This window comes from Varroa destructor, unplaced genomic scaffold, assembly GCF_002443255.2.
Source record: "Varroa destructor unplaced genomic scaffold, Vdes_3.0 BEIS01000004.1, whole genome shotgun sequence".
NCBI lineage: Eukaryota > Metazoa > Arthropoda > Arachnida > Mesostigmata > Varroidae > Varroa > Varroa destructor.
The window spans coordinates 30,795,317-30,812,952 of NW_019211457.1; the positions used below are offsets into that span (position 1 = coordinate 30,795,317).

The window sequence follows — 17,636 nt, forward strand, 5'->3', positions numbered from 1 at the left end:
GGGTACTTCAGCGATATCCGGAGCCTCCAGCACTTCGATTCACTTCCACAAGTCTCGTGCAAATCTTTCTCCACTGCCTATCGTCAATATGGACGTTGCCACAACCGGCACAGGCAATTTGTTCCTATATCTATATCAGTCCTTATCTCTAGCATTGTTCGTCTGTCCGTTTGACGGCCCATCTAAGCAGCTTTAGTAATCGAAGTTGCATCACAACTGTATCTTTTGGATAACGAACATGTCGAGTGGTTTCATAACAGAGAGAAGACGTAAAAGAAATCCAAAAAAAGTCCGAGTAGCCGTATGCGTCTGAATTGTGTGCGAGTGTTTGTGTGTGGAAACGCGCCAATCTTTAGAAATGAAAATCAAGAGTAGGGCAGGATCAGCAAAAAAGAACGAAGAAAAGAATGAACCTTGCGACCTTGGGAAAGCTAAAGCTATCGCTCAATGAGACCTTCATATTATTCCATCGCAAACGGACGAAGGTGCTATTCGAATAAAATAAGCCAACAGCATTTAGCACTCCATGTAGAAGCCAGGAAGTTTCCTTCAATTTCGTTTGTTTCCTATTACTATTCACAGGGTTAATAAAGAAGAAAAAAATCTAATGTGCCGTTATGCTTTTTCGTCTCAAATGAAAAAACGTTTTTCTACTTGATTATATAGAAGGTACCATATATGCTAACCATATAACTTGCACAGATCCATATATCTAATACAAAGCCGCGTTCAAAACAAAAAAAAGTACAAAAAAATATAATTTTGACTGAAAACATTGTAAGGATATTTTTTGTTATGTATGTAAATCTTTCTTAAAAAGAAACTATTATCAACTAGCCAAAACGTATTCTCTCTAGAATAACTAACGACGTATTTCAACAACGAAATAAAATTTTAATTCGGGAACGAGTCCTACCATGCGAGCTACTAACACGAACTTCTACATACCTATTATATGTAAATTCAAGATTTCTAAGAAATAGAGCCTACAGAGGTCCACATTAGCTGCAACTGAAAAAATTGGCTTGTTTTATTTATATAGGCAATAAATACGGATTTTTATTTTATCATGTTTTCTTTAATTACACTTTTTTCCACATTAACTGCACAGGGGATTGAGTTAGCATTCGCTCTCATATTCTTCTAACTGGAGCCACATAGTACTGGACGTCAGTTGCGTCTTTTGGTTTGTTTAGTAGAATTGGTAGGAATGAACTTAGGTCCTTGTGCACCGACAGATCTCAGTAAGCCTGGTTATGGTCCTGAATTGAGATCGATATTGCATTAGTCAGATAAAAACGTCAACAACTTAGGCATAAAGTTGTAATCTCTGATGCAAGCTGGATCCTGCTACACACATTTCTGTTCAAAAATTCTGAGCTCAGTTAGAAATGATCGAAGCTGCAATCTGCTATGAAAAAGAGGATGTTAAGCAGAAGGAGTCTATTTTTAGATATGCCCGACGTAATCCCAGTCGAGTATTTCATTTTAGTAGAGGAGTTTCAGGCAATTACAATATTAACTTGTTTTCTGCCTGAAAGATCCGTCATATGCGAAGAGGGCAGAAGTGATGAAGGCAACAGTCTTGTTTCAGAAAAATAGCGAAGTTTAGCGCATATCGATTTTTTTTCAAGAGAACAATGGAAAAAAACTAATTCGAAAAACTTCAATAACTGCCGCGTTCGCAAATGGTCTCCTCTCAATGACTACTTTATATATTAAATGCTTCAGACAGTGTCTTTTTTTAAAGAGCGGTTCAGCGATAAAAGTGAACTAGTATCTACTAGGGACGATTATTTTTCGCTTCTGAGAGTCGAGTTGTAATTTTCCTGAAATAAACGTTACTGAGTGCCACAAAGATGCATTTAACATGTGGAGAAGTACCCTAAATAAGTTTACGCTCTGGTTTGGTCTAGTATACAACATTTATGGAATACCAATATTGGGTCTCACATGAGCTAATCAATCAACTCACTTAGCAATATTTTTGAATTAAACATGTGACAAAAAAAGGAATTTTATTTTTAAACAAAGAAAAATTTGAAAAAAAAAATCTCTTTTTGAATACAAATATTTTCGTGTACTTTTTTTTATTTACCGGTTTATGCGTTTTTTTTTTATTACTCTTAATAATATTTGTCTTTTTCCATCATTATTGTTCATATTTATTATTATTTTATTACGACGCACGCATTCATTCGTATCACAGCCTGCTTTTTCATGTTCTGTTGCCACACAAAACTCTTATTTGCATTAATATTCATTCATTTCCGCTTTAAAGCAAAGATCATAATGATATTATTAGAATGATGATAAGCAACTAGCAGTGTTTCTTCTCAATTCCAACAAGCACCTTTTACACAGATTTAATCACGAAATGCACAATATGTTAATATATGCTCTCGTCTACCCACCAGGGTACATGGTAAAAATCATTACCTTTTTCTATAACCTTATGTCGGGACAGAAAACGCTATCGTCAAACTTTCTAGTAATTCCATTTCGAGCTGATACCAGCACTTTAGCTCAGTCTAATTTACAGTGGTACGTGGCAGAACACATAACAGATTCGAAACAACCTACCATCTTCGTGAGACACAAAAACATTGGGAAAGGCTTACACTCATGCATGCTTCATATTTGTTCAAATTGTTTTTCAAGCCAAGCGAGACATGAAACATGAGGAGCGAAATCTTCAAACTTCACGATGAATCGCTTTGTCGTTCTCTTTTCTTGCTCGTACATAATGTGTACGTATTCTAAAAAAGATTAATGAAAGAGTAACTTGTTTTTTTTTTATCACGGGACGATAACTAATAACTTAAGAAAAGAAGAAATGAACGAAGCGGTTTGCAAACTACGAACAATTTTAATTAAATCGACACCGTCTAAGTGAAAAACAAAACATTTTCCCATTGGTAGCCTTTTGCTTAGCTTGGAAATTTTGCACAGGGTCATTAACAATCATAACTGTGATTGCTAGATTTAGCAAAGAAAAAATTGTTTCACAGAGCGGTGAGATAAACCTATCTACAATTTATCTATGTTTTGTTTTGTTGCGCATATGCTGAATCAATTTCAGATAACGCTTTTGGATTTACAATAGTAATAATTATTAATAGAGTAGTAAACTTTCTAAAAACTCGAATTTTAACAGATAACTTCCGCACTCAGTATATTATTCATTTCGCCATCACGACCTGTCATTTATTGACAATTCTTTCGTTTCATCTCAGCAAAACGGTGCAAACCCAAGTAAATTTCGCGGTGGCATTTAGTGTTACTCTTGTGTATGTCCGAGGTTACGTGTGCGTGTTTGGTGAGAAAAAATTATCTGCAGATAAAGAAATACATCACTTAGGTGTACGACAATTTACTCTTTATAAAATTCTCATTAAAAGACAATTTGGACCAAAATGGACCATTACCGACGAGAAGTTCATTACTGGATAGCATCAATATTTTAACCCAGAAGACTACCCAGGGGCCAAGGTTCACATGAGAGAGCTTATTATGGAAGAAATATACCGATAAGCTGGCACTTCTGATTTCGCTCTAAGCGCGCGTTCTCAGCGGATTGGACAAAAACGTCCCTAATTGAGTTGGGGTTTGCTTGTTGCAGCGACTACTATAAAATTGTGCAGTAAGATCAGCCAGGTTATAGTCCTCAGCATCATCTTCGACATAATTATCGTAACCACTTTTTAATGCGGTGCTCTCACTCACCCTGCCGTAGATTCCCGTCCTGTTGTTTTGTTCCGTGACACCCCGTGGCCGTAATTGGGTACCGAAAATTGATCTTCTCCGAGCGACTTACATCGCTTCGCAATATTTTCCAGCTGCTTCGAAAATTCGAGTTTGAAATTGGCTTACCTAGCCGTTTACCGTCCATAAGACGCCTTTCAGCAAGGCGTCGTTCAAACACAAGACTTGCCTTCGTGACAAGAACGCCTTTTCGTTGCGGTCCTGACTTTGCTCAAATCTTAGACGCAGTCATTTTACGGCGCATCTTCATAGTTATTACCACGGGCATTAGAGAACATCCCATGAGGCGAGAGCCTCGCGTCTTCTGGCCGTTCCTGCACACATTTTGCATGTATAGAACGCATCAAACCCACCCTGCCTCAGTAGGAAACACAGGGTTCCACACAAACTGAGCACAGCTGATCGTACGTAGAACTGACTGTTAACGTGCAGTGCGTTCATTTTAGCGTAAACAATCGAAAGTCCATTAGTAAATCGAAACAGAAGTGGTCAAGGCCAAGGTGAGATACATTCGTGGTCCACTGCGCACCTACCAGATATTGCGGTATTAATAATAAGTATGTGGGCGGGTCGAATTTGCTGGAGTAATTACTTCTGCTGCTAGTTTTCTACCTCGTCATCATTTGAGCTACCGAGACGCGGCCCCTCGTACGGGAAGGTGTCACACCAAAAGTCATTGGGGGTTGGGACTTCTTGCAGGAAACACCGCTCGCCATCGCTGGTAGGCGACGCGGTACTGGAGAGGGCATAATAGGTGCAATCCCTCGATCCGCTGTCATACGGTGGAGACAAGACATCGAGAAACGCTACCGGACCGCCTTGGTCGGCTCTAACCTAGTGGTATGATTTTTTTTAATGGAGACCATAATTAATATAACTATTCTTATTTTTAATATTATTAATAGCTTGTTACGATATAGGCAAAATATTTCACTCAGTAACAGTAAATGAATATGAACTCTTTTTATATCTACAACAAAGAGCAACTGATAACAATGTATACTACGAAACTAATATAAACAAATGGTCAATTCGAATACGAAATTGGAAATGACATTTAATAATAGATAATGTAATGTTATCATTCTGTGCAACTATAACTGTATTATTGCATATAACATCATAAACAACTTGCAGAATACAAAATTAATTAACTTTGGAGAAACAAAAATTGAAAACAAAGCTTTGTATAAATACCTCGTGTATGTTGCCTTTGTTAGGCGAGAGCCTGCATGGTTCATCGCGAGGTGACACAATAATAGGCTCGTGTCGAACGGCCTGCACGCCTCCACGACCCCGGCCAAAGATATAGGAAAATGCACTGCGTTGAGGTGCTGACGTCGGCGAAAATGACTCGATACGAACCGTACCGTGGAGTACTTTTAAAATACCCGTCATTCCTGGAAATGATATGAAAAAATATGTTTGCTTTCTTTTGATGAAAACACTGTGTTTAACTGGAGTCTAACTCACACAATGCTTAACCTAATAGCAACTTCGAACAAAAACGTTTTTACGAAAAAGATGATACGTAATTATCTGATTAGAGTAAAGCACGCTATGAAAGCAGAATATGATATGAATTAACAAAAAAAACAAAAACTAAAAACAAATAGATGTTCATGAAGCTGTTTAGAGAAGCTCAACATGGTGCGTTCTATTAATCGCATAGTAGGTTCCTAGTTCAGGATCTTGTTAACTGGGAAAAATTTGTCCTAGAAGAGATTCCAATTGTATCAACTTCCGTTTTTGTTCGATAATTTTTGACTTCTGTAAGTATCGGCAATAACGAAGAAGCAAACTTGACTGTCTCACGGTTATTGTCTGTTGTGATGTTTCGTAGAAAAGTGAGTTCACTGTTTATGAATAGACGACAAAGCAAATTGTGAAAATTAAATGTACAAAGAAAATATAAGAAAAACTACTTACACCCCACAATGCTGCACCTATGAAGAAAATACGGGATTCTTGTTCACTTATTTTACCGATCAGTCCTTTTTTAGACAAACAGTACTAATGGTATAATATACGTATATACGTTAGCAAACGTTTTCGTCAATATTATATGGACCATAATAAATCAGTACGGCTTTTTTGTTCACCAAAATAACGGTTTATAAAAACCGAAAAAGACAAAAGTAAAAATTTCCATTATAGAGGTATAGAAATTGATATATATATAAAAAAATCTGAACATTATTGTTCATGAGAATGTTATCTGCCATTGGCTTTTATGTCGATCTCCCTACTAGACAATAGTAAAATAGATTTTAAAAACCCATGAATAAGCTATTTGTGCTTTCAATACGATTTAGTCCTTTTCTATGTAATACCTTAAACTCAGTTGCAGTAAATGTTCGTTTCAGTAGCTGAATAAGTTCTCAGTACAACTGCTCAATTTGCATTTCGGCGAAAAATTATCGAACGAAACTCATATCGTTGTGGTGGGTTCATATATGTACGGTGTAGAGTCGACAGAATTTCCTTTAAAAATATTATCTATTGTAAACACTGTAAATACATGCGGAATGTTCATTGCATGTTATTACTGCCTGAGCTATTACTAGCCTAAGCATTTTGGCTTTTGCGGCCAATACTACTGCCATAAGACATAGCTGCTCAAACGGCTAATTTGATCATCCCGCAGGACAGTGCGTCTACCTATACTCGATCTACCTATACTATAACATTAAATGTTTTCAAGATTATCATAAACATGTTGCCACTGCACCATTATGCAAACAGCTAATACTAGCCAACAACAGTGACCCGTAATAGATCACGTTTTCTCCGCAAACTCACATTTATATAATCCCTTTTCCTTACAACACGTTTGCTTTAGTTAACATATCTATTCAGCGTTTTATAGATCTTACAGTTGCCTTTAGGAGACGAAGACAGCGCAGAGATTGGTGAGGAATTGAGCAGAGTTGCGGAAAAGACCTCTGGCACCTACCTGGATGGTTATGAAGCGGGATTCGACAACCCTGTTTGAGCACAAAAATTGTCACTGCGAAATCTTCATTGTCGAAAACGTTTATGTACAATACTGGCGCCTCGTAGTGCCGATGACGGCGAAATGTAGCCTCACCGATGCCCACGTCTTCGGCCGTCAGTTGGGAGACCAACTTGTGCAGGGCGGTCACTTCTAGTTCGTTGCATGACCGATTCAAGAAGGCAATTCTAGCCTGGCGAATTATTCGGTGGATCAGGGATGACATGACTGATGACTAGAAGCGGTATTTTGACTCGCAGTTGAACCCACTCACAACCCTACCTAGCCCACGACTTTCGTTGCTAGGTCCTCGAATCGTATGTTTGTATCTTGCGCTTATTTAAGTGTTGCCCGTAAGGGCCCTATAACCACCTAAAGGAATAATTTTGCTCAGTAAAATGTGATCGGGCCAATTGTACGTGACTTGCTCAAAGTCAGGTACCTTATTCCATCTAGCCGTCGTTAGCGGCGCTGTTTCTTTTAACATCTACGAAGGCTACGAATGAGACCTCGGTCTCATAGCAGTGATAAAGGTGCCACTAGCATCAAAAAGGGATACAACAGTCACACAGTGTTCTCGTAGTGTCTGTGGTGGCATAGAAATCGACACAGACACGCTACTGTTTAACAAAAGGATAATACGAATACAAGCAAGCGTTGAAAATCGTCACACAGGATATTCTCGTGAGAAGTAAGTTCGGCGGTGATAGATAATCTAACGTGTACAGACGAGCAGCTCGAAGCAGGTTAGTTCATGCAATTTGACCATTCGTGTCCTTCGCGTGGAAGGTAACCTTTTCATCGCAGATACGTGGACCGATGGTATTGTCTGCGCACATATTTTTTAATTATGGCTGCGACTACCGCAACCGGCTTCGCGCAGTTGCCAGGCTTTAGCTGCCGGATGGCTGCCTGTCTGGCGGCCTATGCTGTTGCCGCGTGGATTCTAAAAACTGAACATAGCTCATTATCCTGGATAGCAGACGGGGTAATATGTATGTGTTTGTCTACGTTTAAGAAAACTTCCCCTGGTCGAGGACGCCAACGCCGCCATTGATGTGTTGAAATACGGCGACGATCATTGTGCGTTTTACGAGACTCGAGAGCTCCCGGGGTGACTGTCGATAAAGCGCACAGGTTATCGTTTTTTCGTACTTCAAAAAAAAAAGTAGTTGGTAGCAATGGTTTCACGCTCTAACCTCAACGAATACTAGTCAGAGCCTTAGCGTAGAAGGGATAATGTATTGTGAACCTTTTTAGAGAGCACAGTAGGTGTCTTCGTCGTCGGCAACTTTAAGGTGCTACTTAATTTCATTGGTAAGTGAATGGAATCATTTTCATGTATATATATACTTAAAAACCTTTAAAAATGAGTGGTGTGCTTTGTGTGTGAAACAAGTTTCTAGCTGTTAGAACTTTTTAGGGCCGATGCACGATGCCAATTAAAAGCGAACCGATGTAACAGTTCCTCAGATAGGATGTGGGCTGTAGCAAACGGTCTAGTTTTTTTAATTGAAATATGAACTTAGTTATAGGTTTCAATGAAGAACTTAGTATGTCGATGTCGATACTAAAAAAGTGGGTGTTGAATTAAAAGACAATGTAATGAATACGCTGTGTAATATCAGTTCTTCAAAACGCTGTAGTTTTTGTTGGCTTAACTCGTTTAGGTATTTATTTACCAAAATCAATTTTGACCAAACATCCAAGAAGACGCATATGAAGAGGAACAAAAATAATTCACTGTCAATTTTTTTTCATTTAGTTATAATGAATATTAATTACCGAAATAGTATCTAGGGGCTTCGTAATTGTATTTAGTACTTGTAACAAACATGATATACTTAGGCCAGTTAGGAAAAAAACAAGTAATTTTTTGGGCTTACCGTAGTTGTGTTAACTCTCTGAGTCATTTTTGGAAGGATAGAGATGAGAATAACAATACTGAGTTAACATGCAGATAATGTCTGTCACTTTAGCTAATAAAAATTCATTGTTTAGTTCACATTACTGTTATTAAAGATTGATGTTATATGCATCCCGATTGTGCTGTACGATACTCTTTTCATAACTCTATTTGTCAGCCAATTTTTTATCGTGATCCGTTAGAAAATTTATAGTAGTGTCGAAAACTTTTTTTAACTAATGCTAGTCTGTCTCAAATAAACATCCGCGTAACTCTGAGCTTAGGGGAATCTTCCAATTCCAACATTTCTTTTCTCCACATCATAATGGAAGTCGGTACACCGCTTGTCGCATGTCTCGTAACAAGTCTATGTAGCCGTCTGTTATTAAGTCTACTACGCTGTTGTTAAAGAAGACGCTAAAAATAGTTGAAATGCCGTAATGCTTTTAGCCAAGTTTATCGAACACCAAACCCTCAATGTTTAATGAAATCCAACAGGGTCAAAGTGCCTAATGGTAATCGAGCGTTTGTATCTTTGTGATCAGTTCACGAGACGTTTGCCTGTCGCCTTTCTTTAAAAAAAGTTTTCAGGCAAAACCACCGCCCGAGGTAGGGTGCACCCTTCAGGTTCAAGGAGCCATCTGGCACAAATACATAGGGTGGCCTCGTTAGTCTTTGATTTCAGTAAAGTCAAAACAAAGTTGTTATTGAGAACGCGAATTTTTCGGAATATATAATGCATATTTCGATTTTGAACTCGCTTTCGTTCAACGCACAACGAACTTCGAACGGATCTGTAGAGGAAGAAGGGTGCTTATAGAGGAGTTGTATGTAGAGATAGACAGAATGGCGGAGTGGTAGTAATAAAGACCAGACGAAATAACCGGACATTACTTATGCATTTTAACATTAAGAATAATAATCGTAAGTTATTGCGTAAATTATGATCCTACTGATACAGGCATCTTGCGTAAATGTTGAGCCTGAAATTATAATAGCTAAATACGATATTTTCTTATGCTAAAAATGTTTGCTCACTTATTGCCTATGGCGTGTTGAAGCATATATATATATATATATATATATATACCTAATCGCATGTCTAAGTTGACAAAGCCCTATAATAGTAATAGTATAATAGAGGATGTTCGTACATCAGGCGAATGATGTGTAGTAATTGTGCTAATTAATCGATTAAAGGCGAAATATATATATATATATATATATATACATGCGATTAGGTCTAAGGCAACAGAAATACATCGCGTTCCTTGCCTTCACTCAGTATTTCATATTTGTCTATTCTTTAATAATGATTACAGCGTTTCACCAGCAGTATCAACTGGATGCGTTACGTAACCGTACTGTGGTTACAAATGTATGAAACGCTGCGAGAAGAGGGCAGTCTAATATAATATGTAGGCAGTAGATAGCTGCCTGCACGGGCAAACCAATACAAGCTAATTAACCGTATTATTTCTTGCCACTACAGTTAGTTAGATAGCTCAAGTAACCATGCGTGACGTTGCATTTTCATGGAATGCCACTGTACGTAACACGTGGATCAGCCAAGCTGTATGAAAAACATTTGACTGCTACGAAAATACGCCGGTGCTTCTTTATATTATGAAACAGACGAAAGTTCCTCGTTGAAGTCTCACTATGCGGCATGTGTTTACCCATTCACGTACCGAAAACGAGTTAAAATGGAAAATTAAGAACATAAACCACCGCCGCCATCGGTCTCGCTACTCACTTTAAACTAAACAAAGATGTTGACTAGATGCTTGAGGAAATTTGCTTGTATTGAGTGCCTTTAATAAAATCTAGCTAAGGATTAGAAACCCGAAGGAAAAAAGATCATTCAATCCGGTTTGTCTTGCTGTATTCCTTTAGAGTACTGACCGGTTCATCCATTGTGTTCTTCAAAAATGAGTGCAGTATAACGCTCTAATAAAAAATCGCTTGTTCAAGGCATTTTGCTCCATGTTTGCAGGATCCTTTCATAATGGCTGTTCCTCCATTGTGCGCAATAGTGGCCGTCTGCAAAGCCTCGAAGGGTATTGGTAACAAAGGCAGTCTGCCCTGGGGCCGAAGCCTACCAAACGAAATGAAGCACTTTGCTCGAGTCACAACCAACACAACGGACCCAGACAAATGTAACGCAGTTGTCATGGGTCGCCGAACCTGGGAAAGTATTCCGGAAAATCGAAGGCCCTTACCACGTAGAATCAACATTGTTATCAGCAGTGGCCTTTGTCAGGAGTCGGTACCCGAGGGTGTAAAAGTGGCAAAATCATTTGATGAAGCTTTGGAGATTGCCGGTACGGGCTGCTGTAAGGGGCAAAGTCGTGTGGAACGCATCTTTGTCATTGGAGGCACTCAGGTTTACGTTGATGCTATGCGACATCCGGCCATGGACACCGTCTATCTCACAGAAGTGTTAGGCCAATTCGAATGTGATACGTTCCTTAATATAGACACAAGGAAATTCACCGATATTGAAGATCCCGCTGTAACGAACGAAGAACAGGAAGAAAATGGCATTCGCTACAAGTATCGAGTTCTCAAGAAAATTCCCCAATAGTGGACGTTTCCGAGAAGTAACATAAGGTTTCGAGTTTATTCACGGACGCGGATGTCGGTATACGAGTTGTCTGAGAAAGCGAGACGTTAGACAGAAGACGTAAAATTGTCTTCTTTAATTGATAAATTTTGCATTTACTGAGATTGTAATTATATCTGCAAGGGCTGACTTTAATAAACTACGTGATGAACTTTTATGCTTATTTTTCCAAGTATTATAGCATACGCAGTGGATTCGTTCGTAAATAGCGTGACAAAATGTGTTTATTTGCGCAAGTTATCACAGCGTATATTCTAGCCGAAATATGTTGATCGCAAGCAATTATTACTTGAAATGTTACAGCAAATATTTTGGAACTAAAGAAACTAAGTCGTCACCCTTTTCTTAATCAAATGTTGTATTCTGATATCGTTTTTACTATAGACAAAAACATACTATTTTCGCGGAAGGGCAAATAATGATAATTTTGTTAGCCTTTTTCTAGTGAAATGTTTGGCTTTACTAATAATGTAAGTTACATTTTGTGTCTGATTATATTGCGGACGGTTAGTGCAGTCAGACCGCGTACGACGAATAAGAAATGCTGGCTCATAATATGAAGAACGATAACTGAGCAGGTAATAATATTTAAGATCTCAAATGGCATCTCAGAAACCTTACCATCATAGGGTTTTCATCCAGATATAGGGTTGCTACTTAAACTTATCACTAAATAAAAGTGTTAGTAAATCGCCTATGTCGAGCCACTAAACAATTAGAGAGGACTTCTCCCTCACCCTATGGTCACAGTTGTTCAAGCCTGTCAAGTGACTTAGAAATTCTAAATGCATTAGGATTTTGTCAGTGTTGTTTTGTTGTGGTGTGAAAGTAATTCTAATTAAATCGCATTTTTATAGCGACGAAAGAAAATCCATTGTAACAATATTTGCATAGATAAAAAGTATTATGTATATTTAACATAACGATTTTATGAGGCTTCAGTCGCTTAAGTCAGTTGAAACCTTCAGCTAGGAGAAACTGCTCAAGAAATTTTGAAAACTCTAATTTTATTATAAAAATGCAGTCATAGCATTTAAGCTACTTGACCATATGACAGAAATCTTAATCTTAATCATATATAATTCTTGAGTATATCTACTTTTCTACAGATATAGAAACGAGTGTGTTTTCTTTACCTCTAATGTCTTGTTGTATAGTGTGCAACAGATTATCAAGCCTTTCGAATTGAAGCGGGTTAGCACACCACTGTTAACCCTGCCATTGTCGTTGCTGAATTTCTAGAGTTTTAAGGAAGGATACATGTTACTTATTTTCATTTTAATTACGTTATACGTCCTTACGTTCCAGAACCACTTGCGTTTACGTGTTCGATGAGCGAGGACGCCCTGTACTACGCTCTTTTGGTGCCGCTATCAGTACCCGCCATCTTTGCTTTTTGGCTCCTTGCCTGGCTCGGATACGGTCTCATGGTCAACAACTAAGACAACGTGACAGTAGGAAAAAGACAGAAGGATTAATCTATCCACCAATTTTGCGTTTCCTAGACAAAGTTTAAACAACAGTACGAACCTGATTAGTCTTGGCTGGTTCAATCTGTTCCGAAGTGACTGTGACTCGGAGCATCTTACCAGAAGTGAGGCTTTGTCTCAACGCAAATCAGAAGAATTGTGGAAGTACTAGCAAGTCTCAACTAGCTGACATCAGCCGTTCCGACGGCCCGTTTGCATTATAGAGCCTTATGCCCAGTGCATAATATACAAACAAAAGTTTGTTTACACAACATAAGTTTCCTTGAACTTTCGCCTCTATTTTACCGAAAACCTTGTCATTGTTTGGTGGAACCGGGATCCCATTGCCTGAGGTTTTACCTGAATTTTTGTCCTACAAAAGTGAGCACTTATTCGGTTCTGTACAATGACGAACTTCAGCAAACCACACGGTGTAGTCTCCGAAATCGATCACGATATTAAACTCTTAAAGCACAAGGTTCCAGGACTCGGCCGCTTCGACGAAACTGGCTGGTCCAGATTGTGTCAGATGTACTCCTGGAACCATGGCCGACTATCACCAGAGCTGAATATAGTAGGTAAGCCAGCGTTTTTTTACGCCGATCTTCGTACTTCGGTTGCATTGATTGATAAAATTCGTCTTCATACTTAGGTAATTAAGTACCTTGCATCTTAGCATGGAATATGATTAGTTCACGTTCAGTAATCTCTTGTCACCCGCGAGCTCGAACTCCAGTTGCTAAAATAAAAGGTGAACGATCTTGGCATTTTGACTTTTAAATTGACCTTGCCATAGATGATGCAGAGCATGTATTACAAGTGGACCCAGCTTTTGAAGATTGTAGTGTAGCGAATAATATAGTTCACAAAAAAAAAACTATTGTAAAAAAGGCCTTTCGCTGCTATTCTCTTTTTCAGTAACGACATCTTCGCTAAGTGGTTTAATGGGATTCCTTACTGGAGGTTTGAATTATGCAAAGCAAGCCAGAGAAAATTTTGTCAGACAGAATAACCACAACAAATTCTTCGACGGCAAAGATTACCAGCGCAAACTCCTGGATCAGCAGGTATAAACATGACGCGACATCGATTAACGCAATGGGATAGACTGAAGGTTTCTATTGTGTCAATTGACTATGACCACCAAAAATGAGTGATACTTCTACGCCAGCACTCAACTCTGATCTCTAGATTTGGTTTATAACGGTAATTATTTCACCTGCAACGATAGAATGGTACACAGATTAGTAAGTCGTATTAATACCAATCTGTGCTACTTATGCATGTTTAAATACGTAAGAGGCAAAGCACTACTGTTTGAAAATGTATAAAGTTAGCTACTTAGAACAGAATCACATTTAAGTGGTGAGTTCATTGTTGTATCAGGTGATCAGCTCTTTTACTACCAAGCCGGATGAAGTTTCGCGTACAGACATTTTACTCCAAAAAAATGCAATGTTGAATAAACATTACAATTTAATGTATGGATATGTAATATTATTGGTCTTGCACTACACTGCTTGTCACAACGTGTGAATCGTTCATATAGTATCATACGTATACAGAAGAGAAAAGCTTCATTACATGTTTCATGTATTTGTGTTCCTGATATCCGACGTATCAATGTTACCATGTTCGTATCTCATTTTGACCAGTTTGTGCAAGCTACCCGAGGAGGGTTAAAGATGGCTTGGCGAACGAGCCTTTTTTCGGGGATCTACATGCTCGGTGTCATATCAGGTTCCGTGTATAGGGAAAAATTCGGCATTTTCGAGCATGTCCTAGCCGGAGGACTTACGGCAGCAATCTACAGGAGTCACCTCGGTCTGAGGGGAATGTGGTTTGGAACTATATTAGGTGAGCTGATCACAGTTTGTTGTTGGCGAATTAGTTTTACTATTAAAGGTCCTAGTCGTATTATGCAACTGCTGCAATTTTTAGTATAGTAACATTCTTATTGTATTGTCTAGTTACCTGTTTTTTGTTGTTTTTACGAACACACAGGAATGGTGTTTGGAACAATTGGTGGTACCATATGTTTCTGCGCGACCAGGATACTCAACGTGTCGCTAGCCGAGGCCCGCTACGACTACTACAAGTATTATGTTAACATTTGGGATGAGGAGGCTCGACAAGAGCTAAACAGAATTGCTGCCAAAGTGCTCAAGGAGGAGCGAGAAGAAGCTACTAAAGTTTGATCGCTGTTGATATGATGCTACTACGCTCAAGTGCAAGCAGCTGAACCAAGCTAGATGCACCGAGCTGATGAAATTCATAAAAGTTATATCATCGAATAGTGTCTTTGCAAACGAAGTTCCATCGTATGAAAAAATTCAAATATAAATTTCATGATTTTAGAGTAAGCAAGCAGTAGTGGCGGAAGTAGTTGAAGTGGTATAAAAAAAAAGTGGCAAACAACAGGTGTAAGACAATCTGATGCTGTTAGATCTGTGTTAACGTACGAAAATAATTTGAATGAGAATATATCTAAAAGAAATTGGGAAAGAGCTACTAAAGTCAGAATTAGTACGAAGGCCCTGAATGGTTATATATATTTCGTACATTGCCTTGCCGATGAAACGCCATTGCAACCTTTTTAGCTGTAATTGTTAATCGATATATAATAGATGCTCAGGCATGATGACGCAACTGCGATGTCTTTGCACTATGAAAACATAGAAGAATGACAAACATTTTGAAGACAATAAAGGGGCCTTGTGCCTTATTTAAATTGTCTGTTACCTGTTACCGTTACGAAAAGACTAATTTGTTTAGTTTAAGGAAAGTGACCGTTTTCTTTACCGCTCTCAGAAATCGGTACAAAATAATTTTTCGAACAGTTTATGCTGCAGATAGTTTCAAATATTCCTTTGTTTCTCCGTTTGTACATCTGTGATATATCTATCTTACTATGGCCTAGCAAATGTTCTTTGTGGGGAACATTTAACCTGCAAGAAGTAATCGAATCAAACTCGAAATAACACTAGCGTGAAAACTCAAAAATGACCGTAAATTGAAACACGTCTGGTAGTCAGACGTAGAGGTAAATCTATGACTAAATGTAATAATAATAATAAACAACATACGAACGCAAGCTCCTTATTATCACGTAATATATTTACGACATTTTGAGTGCGATCAGGTAGCCAACACGCCTGTACGAAATGAACGCAAATTTTTAGCTGCTTAAGTATGACTATTCATTCCACTGTTCTGGCTATCACAATGATTCCTTTTGGATTCAACCCAATCAACCGGAGATTTTCTAGCAGAACTATTAGAAGACAAGATCGATCACGTACCTTGTTAATGCTTTGGTCCATCTTATCTTTATTTGCGCGAATAGTCGACGTGCGAAATAGAAAAGACGTCAAGGTCTGCCCTCGGGCGAATGAAGAAATTCCCGCGAGATGAGCGGGCTGTCTCTTCCCGAAGTGGCTGACGCTGACTCGGGTTCAGCTGTTTTAGTACAGGCTGGGAATTAGAAGGATGTTGGCAAATGAATAGAAACACGACGTTATATTTTATTGCTTCGTTGTTAGTTGTCCTTTGGGATTTACATTTGTTCAAAGTGCTAGTATCTGGAAAGTTAGAGTCTGAAAAGAATTGAGCTGTAGACTTCAAAAAAGCACTGACCTCTTTTTTAGCTACGAAAGTTAGTTATACAAAAAAGAAACAAAATGAGGTACTAGCAAAATTACAAAATAGTGTCGGTTTTACGCAAGTTATATAAGCAAAGTATGCTATAAGCAGACAACCAGCTTTTTTTTTTTGAGTTTGTAGATTCACGGTATAGGAGGGTAGATTCTGGCTTAAGACTTAACAAAAGGTCTGTTGTATAGTTCATTTTTTATTGATTTGATTCATCCCCTTCCTCACTCCCATACGCGTCTCAGAAAGGCATTTATACCACACATTTTGTTTCAAAGATGTTTACCTGTTCGGTACTCGCGATATATCCCCAGGATAAGGACTACAAGCGTTACAGACAAGCATTTGCGCCATAGCACGTACCGCCTCCTACAACGGGACGTCGTTTTTAGGCTTCACTGAAGTGAAGTTAACAGCGACACGTCATGAGTGCATTCTAAAACCGATGAGGCCCGCCACAGGCAGATTTTTTATGTGATTTAACGTTGATACCACAGTAGGTAGTACTACGGCGGTCGGTTAGCCGCATACAACTGATCAGCAAACCACCCAGCAGCTCTTCACAGCCTTGTGGGAGCAAACTCCAGGGGCATGTATTTTATAATACCGTGGTTATATATATATATAACAAATAGTTAGTTTTCATTTCCTGATCGCTTTTTAGTTTCGTATGTTTTCAACATGATGATCAAACCAATATAGTATGAAATATACATATATATTATATATATATTTCATATATATATGTATATGAAGGTAGGTCAGATCCTATGTTCATTCTGGTAAATTCATCTCTAAAGGAGAAGAAGAAGAAGAAATTAACCAGAGTTTTAATAGTAACTAATAAATCAATAAATAAATAATCAATAACAATCTACTGATACTTAAGCTTAATACACAATTTCCTAGATTTGATTAGATAAAGAAATTTCATTGCTCGTAGACAGAATACTCTATATGCTTTTATGAATTGTTTTTATGTGTGAAACCACGTATAACAGAAATTACGTTGAACTGCACAGCCCATTTCCCGTCTTGCATTGCCTATCGCATATTGGACTACAGGATAACAAGAGCTAAGAGCAAATATAGCTAACGCAGCACTTCTCCCAAGAATAACAGTCGGAGCTGACCGAGTCTAGAAAGTCAGCTGGCGGCGTCCCGACACCGTGCCCAAGGGCCCTATTCGCCTTTACTTCACCCGCATTATTTCTTTTCGCCGCT

General features: G+C 38.5%; 3 protein-coding genes and 1 long non-coding RNA gene across 9 annotated transcripts; 2 read left to right on the forward strand and 2 right to left on the reverse strand.

Annotated features, from left to right (window-relative positions):
• Window positions 1-1,025: 1,025 nt before the first annotated feature.
• On the reverse strand, window positions 1,026-7,113 carry LOC111248813 (2-aminoethanethiol dioxygenase). 4 transcript variants are annotated; one of them, XR_002672689.2, is made up of 4 exons: window positions 6,722-7,100; window positions 4,963-5,165; window positions 3,727-4,599; window positions 1,026-1,262 (listed from the first exon to the last, which is right to left on the reverse strand). XR_002672689.2 is itself a non-coding variant. In XM_086987693.1 (3 exons), exons 1-3 carry the CDS (start codon window positions 6,984-6,986, stop codon window positions 1,242-1,244), a joined length of 489 nt encoding a protein of 162 aa, XP_086843819.1. In that variant the 5' UTR covers window positions 6,987-7,113; the 3' UTR covers window positions 1,026-1,241. The 4 variants fall into 4 exon arrangements, 2 of the variants coding, with proteins under 2 accessions (XP_086843819.1, XP_022657528.1); XR_015326839.1 differs by lacking the exon at window positions 1,026-1,262 and adding an exon at window positions 2,058-2,759; XM_086987693.1 differs by lacking the exon at window positions 3,727-4,599 and having other exon boundaries at window positions 6,722-7,113.
• An 80-nt stretch (window positions 7,114-7,193) lies between these two features.
• Dhfr (dihydrofolate reductase) lies at window positions 7,194-11,443 on the forward strand. Of its 3 annotated transcripts, none has more exons than XM_022801796.2 (2): window positions 7,194-7,451; window positions 10,663-11,443. In XM_022801796.2, exon 2 carries the CDS (start codon window positions 10,675-10,677, stop codon window positions 11,251-11,253), a length of 579 nt encoding a protein of 192 aa, XP_022657531.1. In that variant the 5' UTR covers window positions 7,194-7,451; window positions 10,663-10,674; the 3' UTR covers window positions 11,254-11,443. The 3 variants fall into 3 exon arrangements, with proteins under 3 accessions (XP_022657531.1, XP_022657530.1, XP_086843820.1); XM_022801795.2 differs by lacking the exon at window positions 7,194-7,451 and adding an exon at window positions 7,458-8,077 and having other exon boundaries at window positions 10,641-11,443; XM_086987694.1 differs by lacking the exon at window positions 7,194-7,451 and adding an exon at window positions 7,458-8,077.
• A 1,156-nt stretch (window positions 11,444-12,599) lies between these two features.
• Window positions 12,600-16,914, reverse strand: LOC111248815 (uncharacterized). The gene is made up of 2 exons (XR_015326840.1): window positions 16,064-16,914; window positions 12,600-13,980 (listed from the first exon to the last, which is right to left on the reverse strand). It is a non-coding gene; the product is annotated as an uncharacterized LOC111248815 (long non-coding RNA).
• On the forward strand, window positions 13,168-15,492 carry 140up (RPII140-upstream gene protein). The gene is made up of 4 exons (XM_022801792.2): window positions 13,168-13,339; window positions 13,680-13,828; window positions 14,417-14,618; window positions 14,766-15,492. The coding sequence occupies exons 1-4, from the start codon at window positions 13,168-13,170 to the stop codon at window positions 14,957-14,959; spliced, it is 717 nt and encodes a 238-aa protein (XP_022657527.1). The 3' UTR covers window positions 14,960-15,492.
• Window positions 16,915-17,636: the final 722 nt, after the last annotated feature.

Bases quoted from the DNA above. Each gene is read 5' to 3' on its own strand.
- LOC111248813 (XM_022801793.2), bottom strand. From the start codon at position 6,986: ATGTCATCCCTGATCCACCGAATAATTCGCCAGGCTAGAATTGCCTTC. The intron at 5,166-6,721 runs GTAGGTGCCAGA...TATCATTTCCAG, and splicing joins CCCGCTTCATAACCATCCAG to GAATGACGGGTATTTTAAAA. The intron at 4,600-4,962 runs GTATTTATACAA...TCATACCACTAG, and splicing joins ACAAAGGCAACATACACGAG to GTTAGAGCCGACCAAGGCGG.
- Dhfr (XM_022801796.2), top strand. From the start codon at position 10,675: ATGGCTGTTCCTCCATTGTGCGCAATAGTGGCCGTCTGCAAAGCCTCG.
- 140up (XM_022801792.2), top strand. From the start codon at position 13,168: ATGACGAACTTCAGCAAACCACACGGTGTAGTCTCCGAAATCGATCAC. The intron at 13,829-14,416 runs GTATAAACATGA...CATTTTGACCAG, and splicing joins GCAAACTCCTGGATCAGCAG to TTTGTGCAAGCTACCCGAGG. The intron at 14,619-14,765 runs GTGAGCTGATCA...ACGAACACACAG, and splicing joins GTGGTTTGGAACTATATTAG to GAATGGTGTTTGGAACAATT.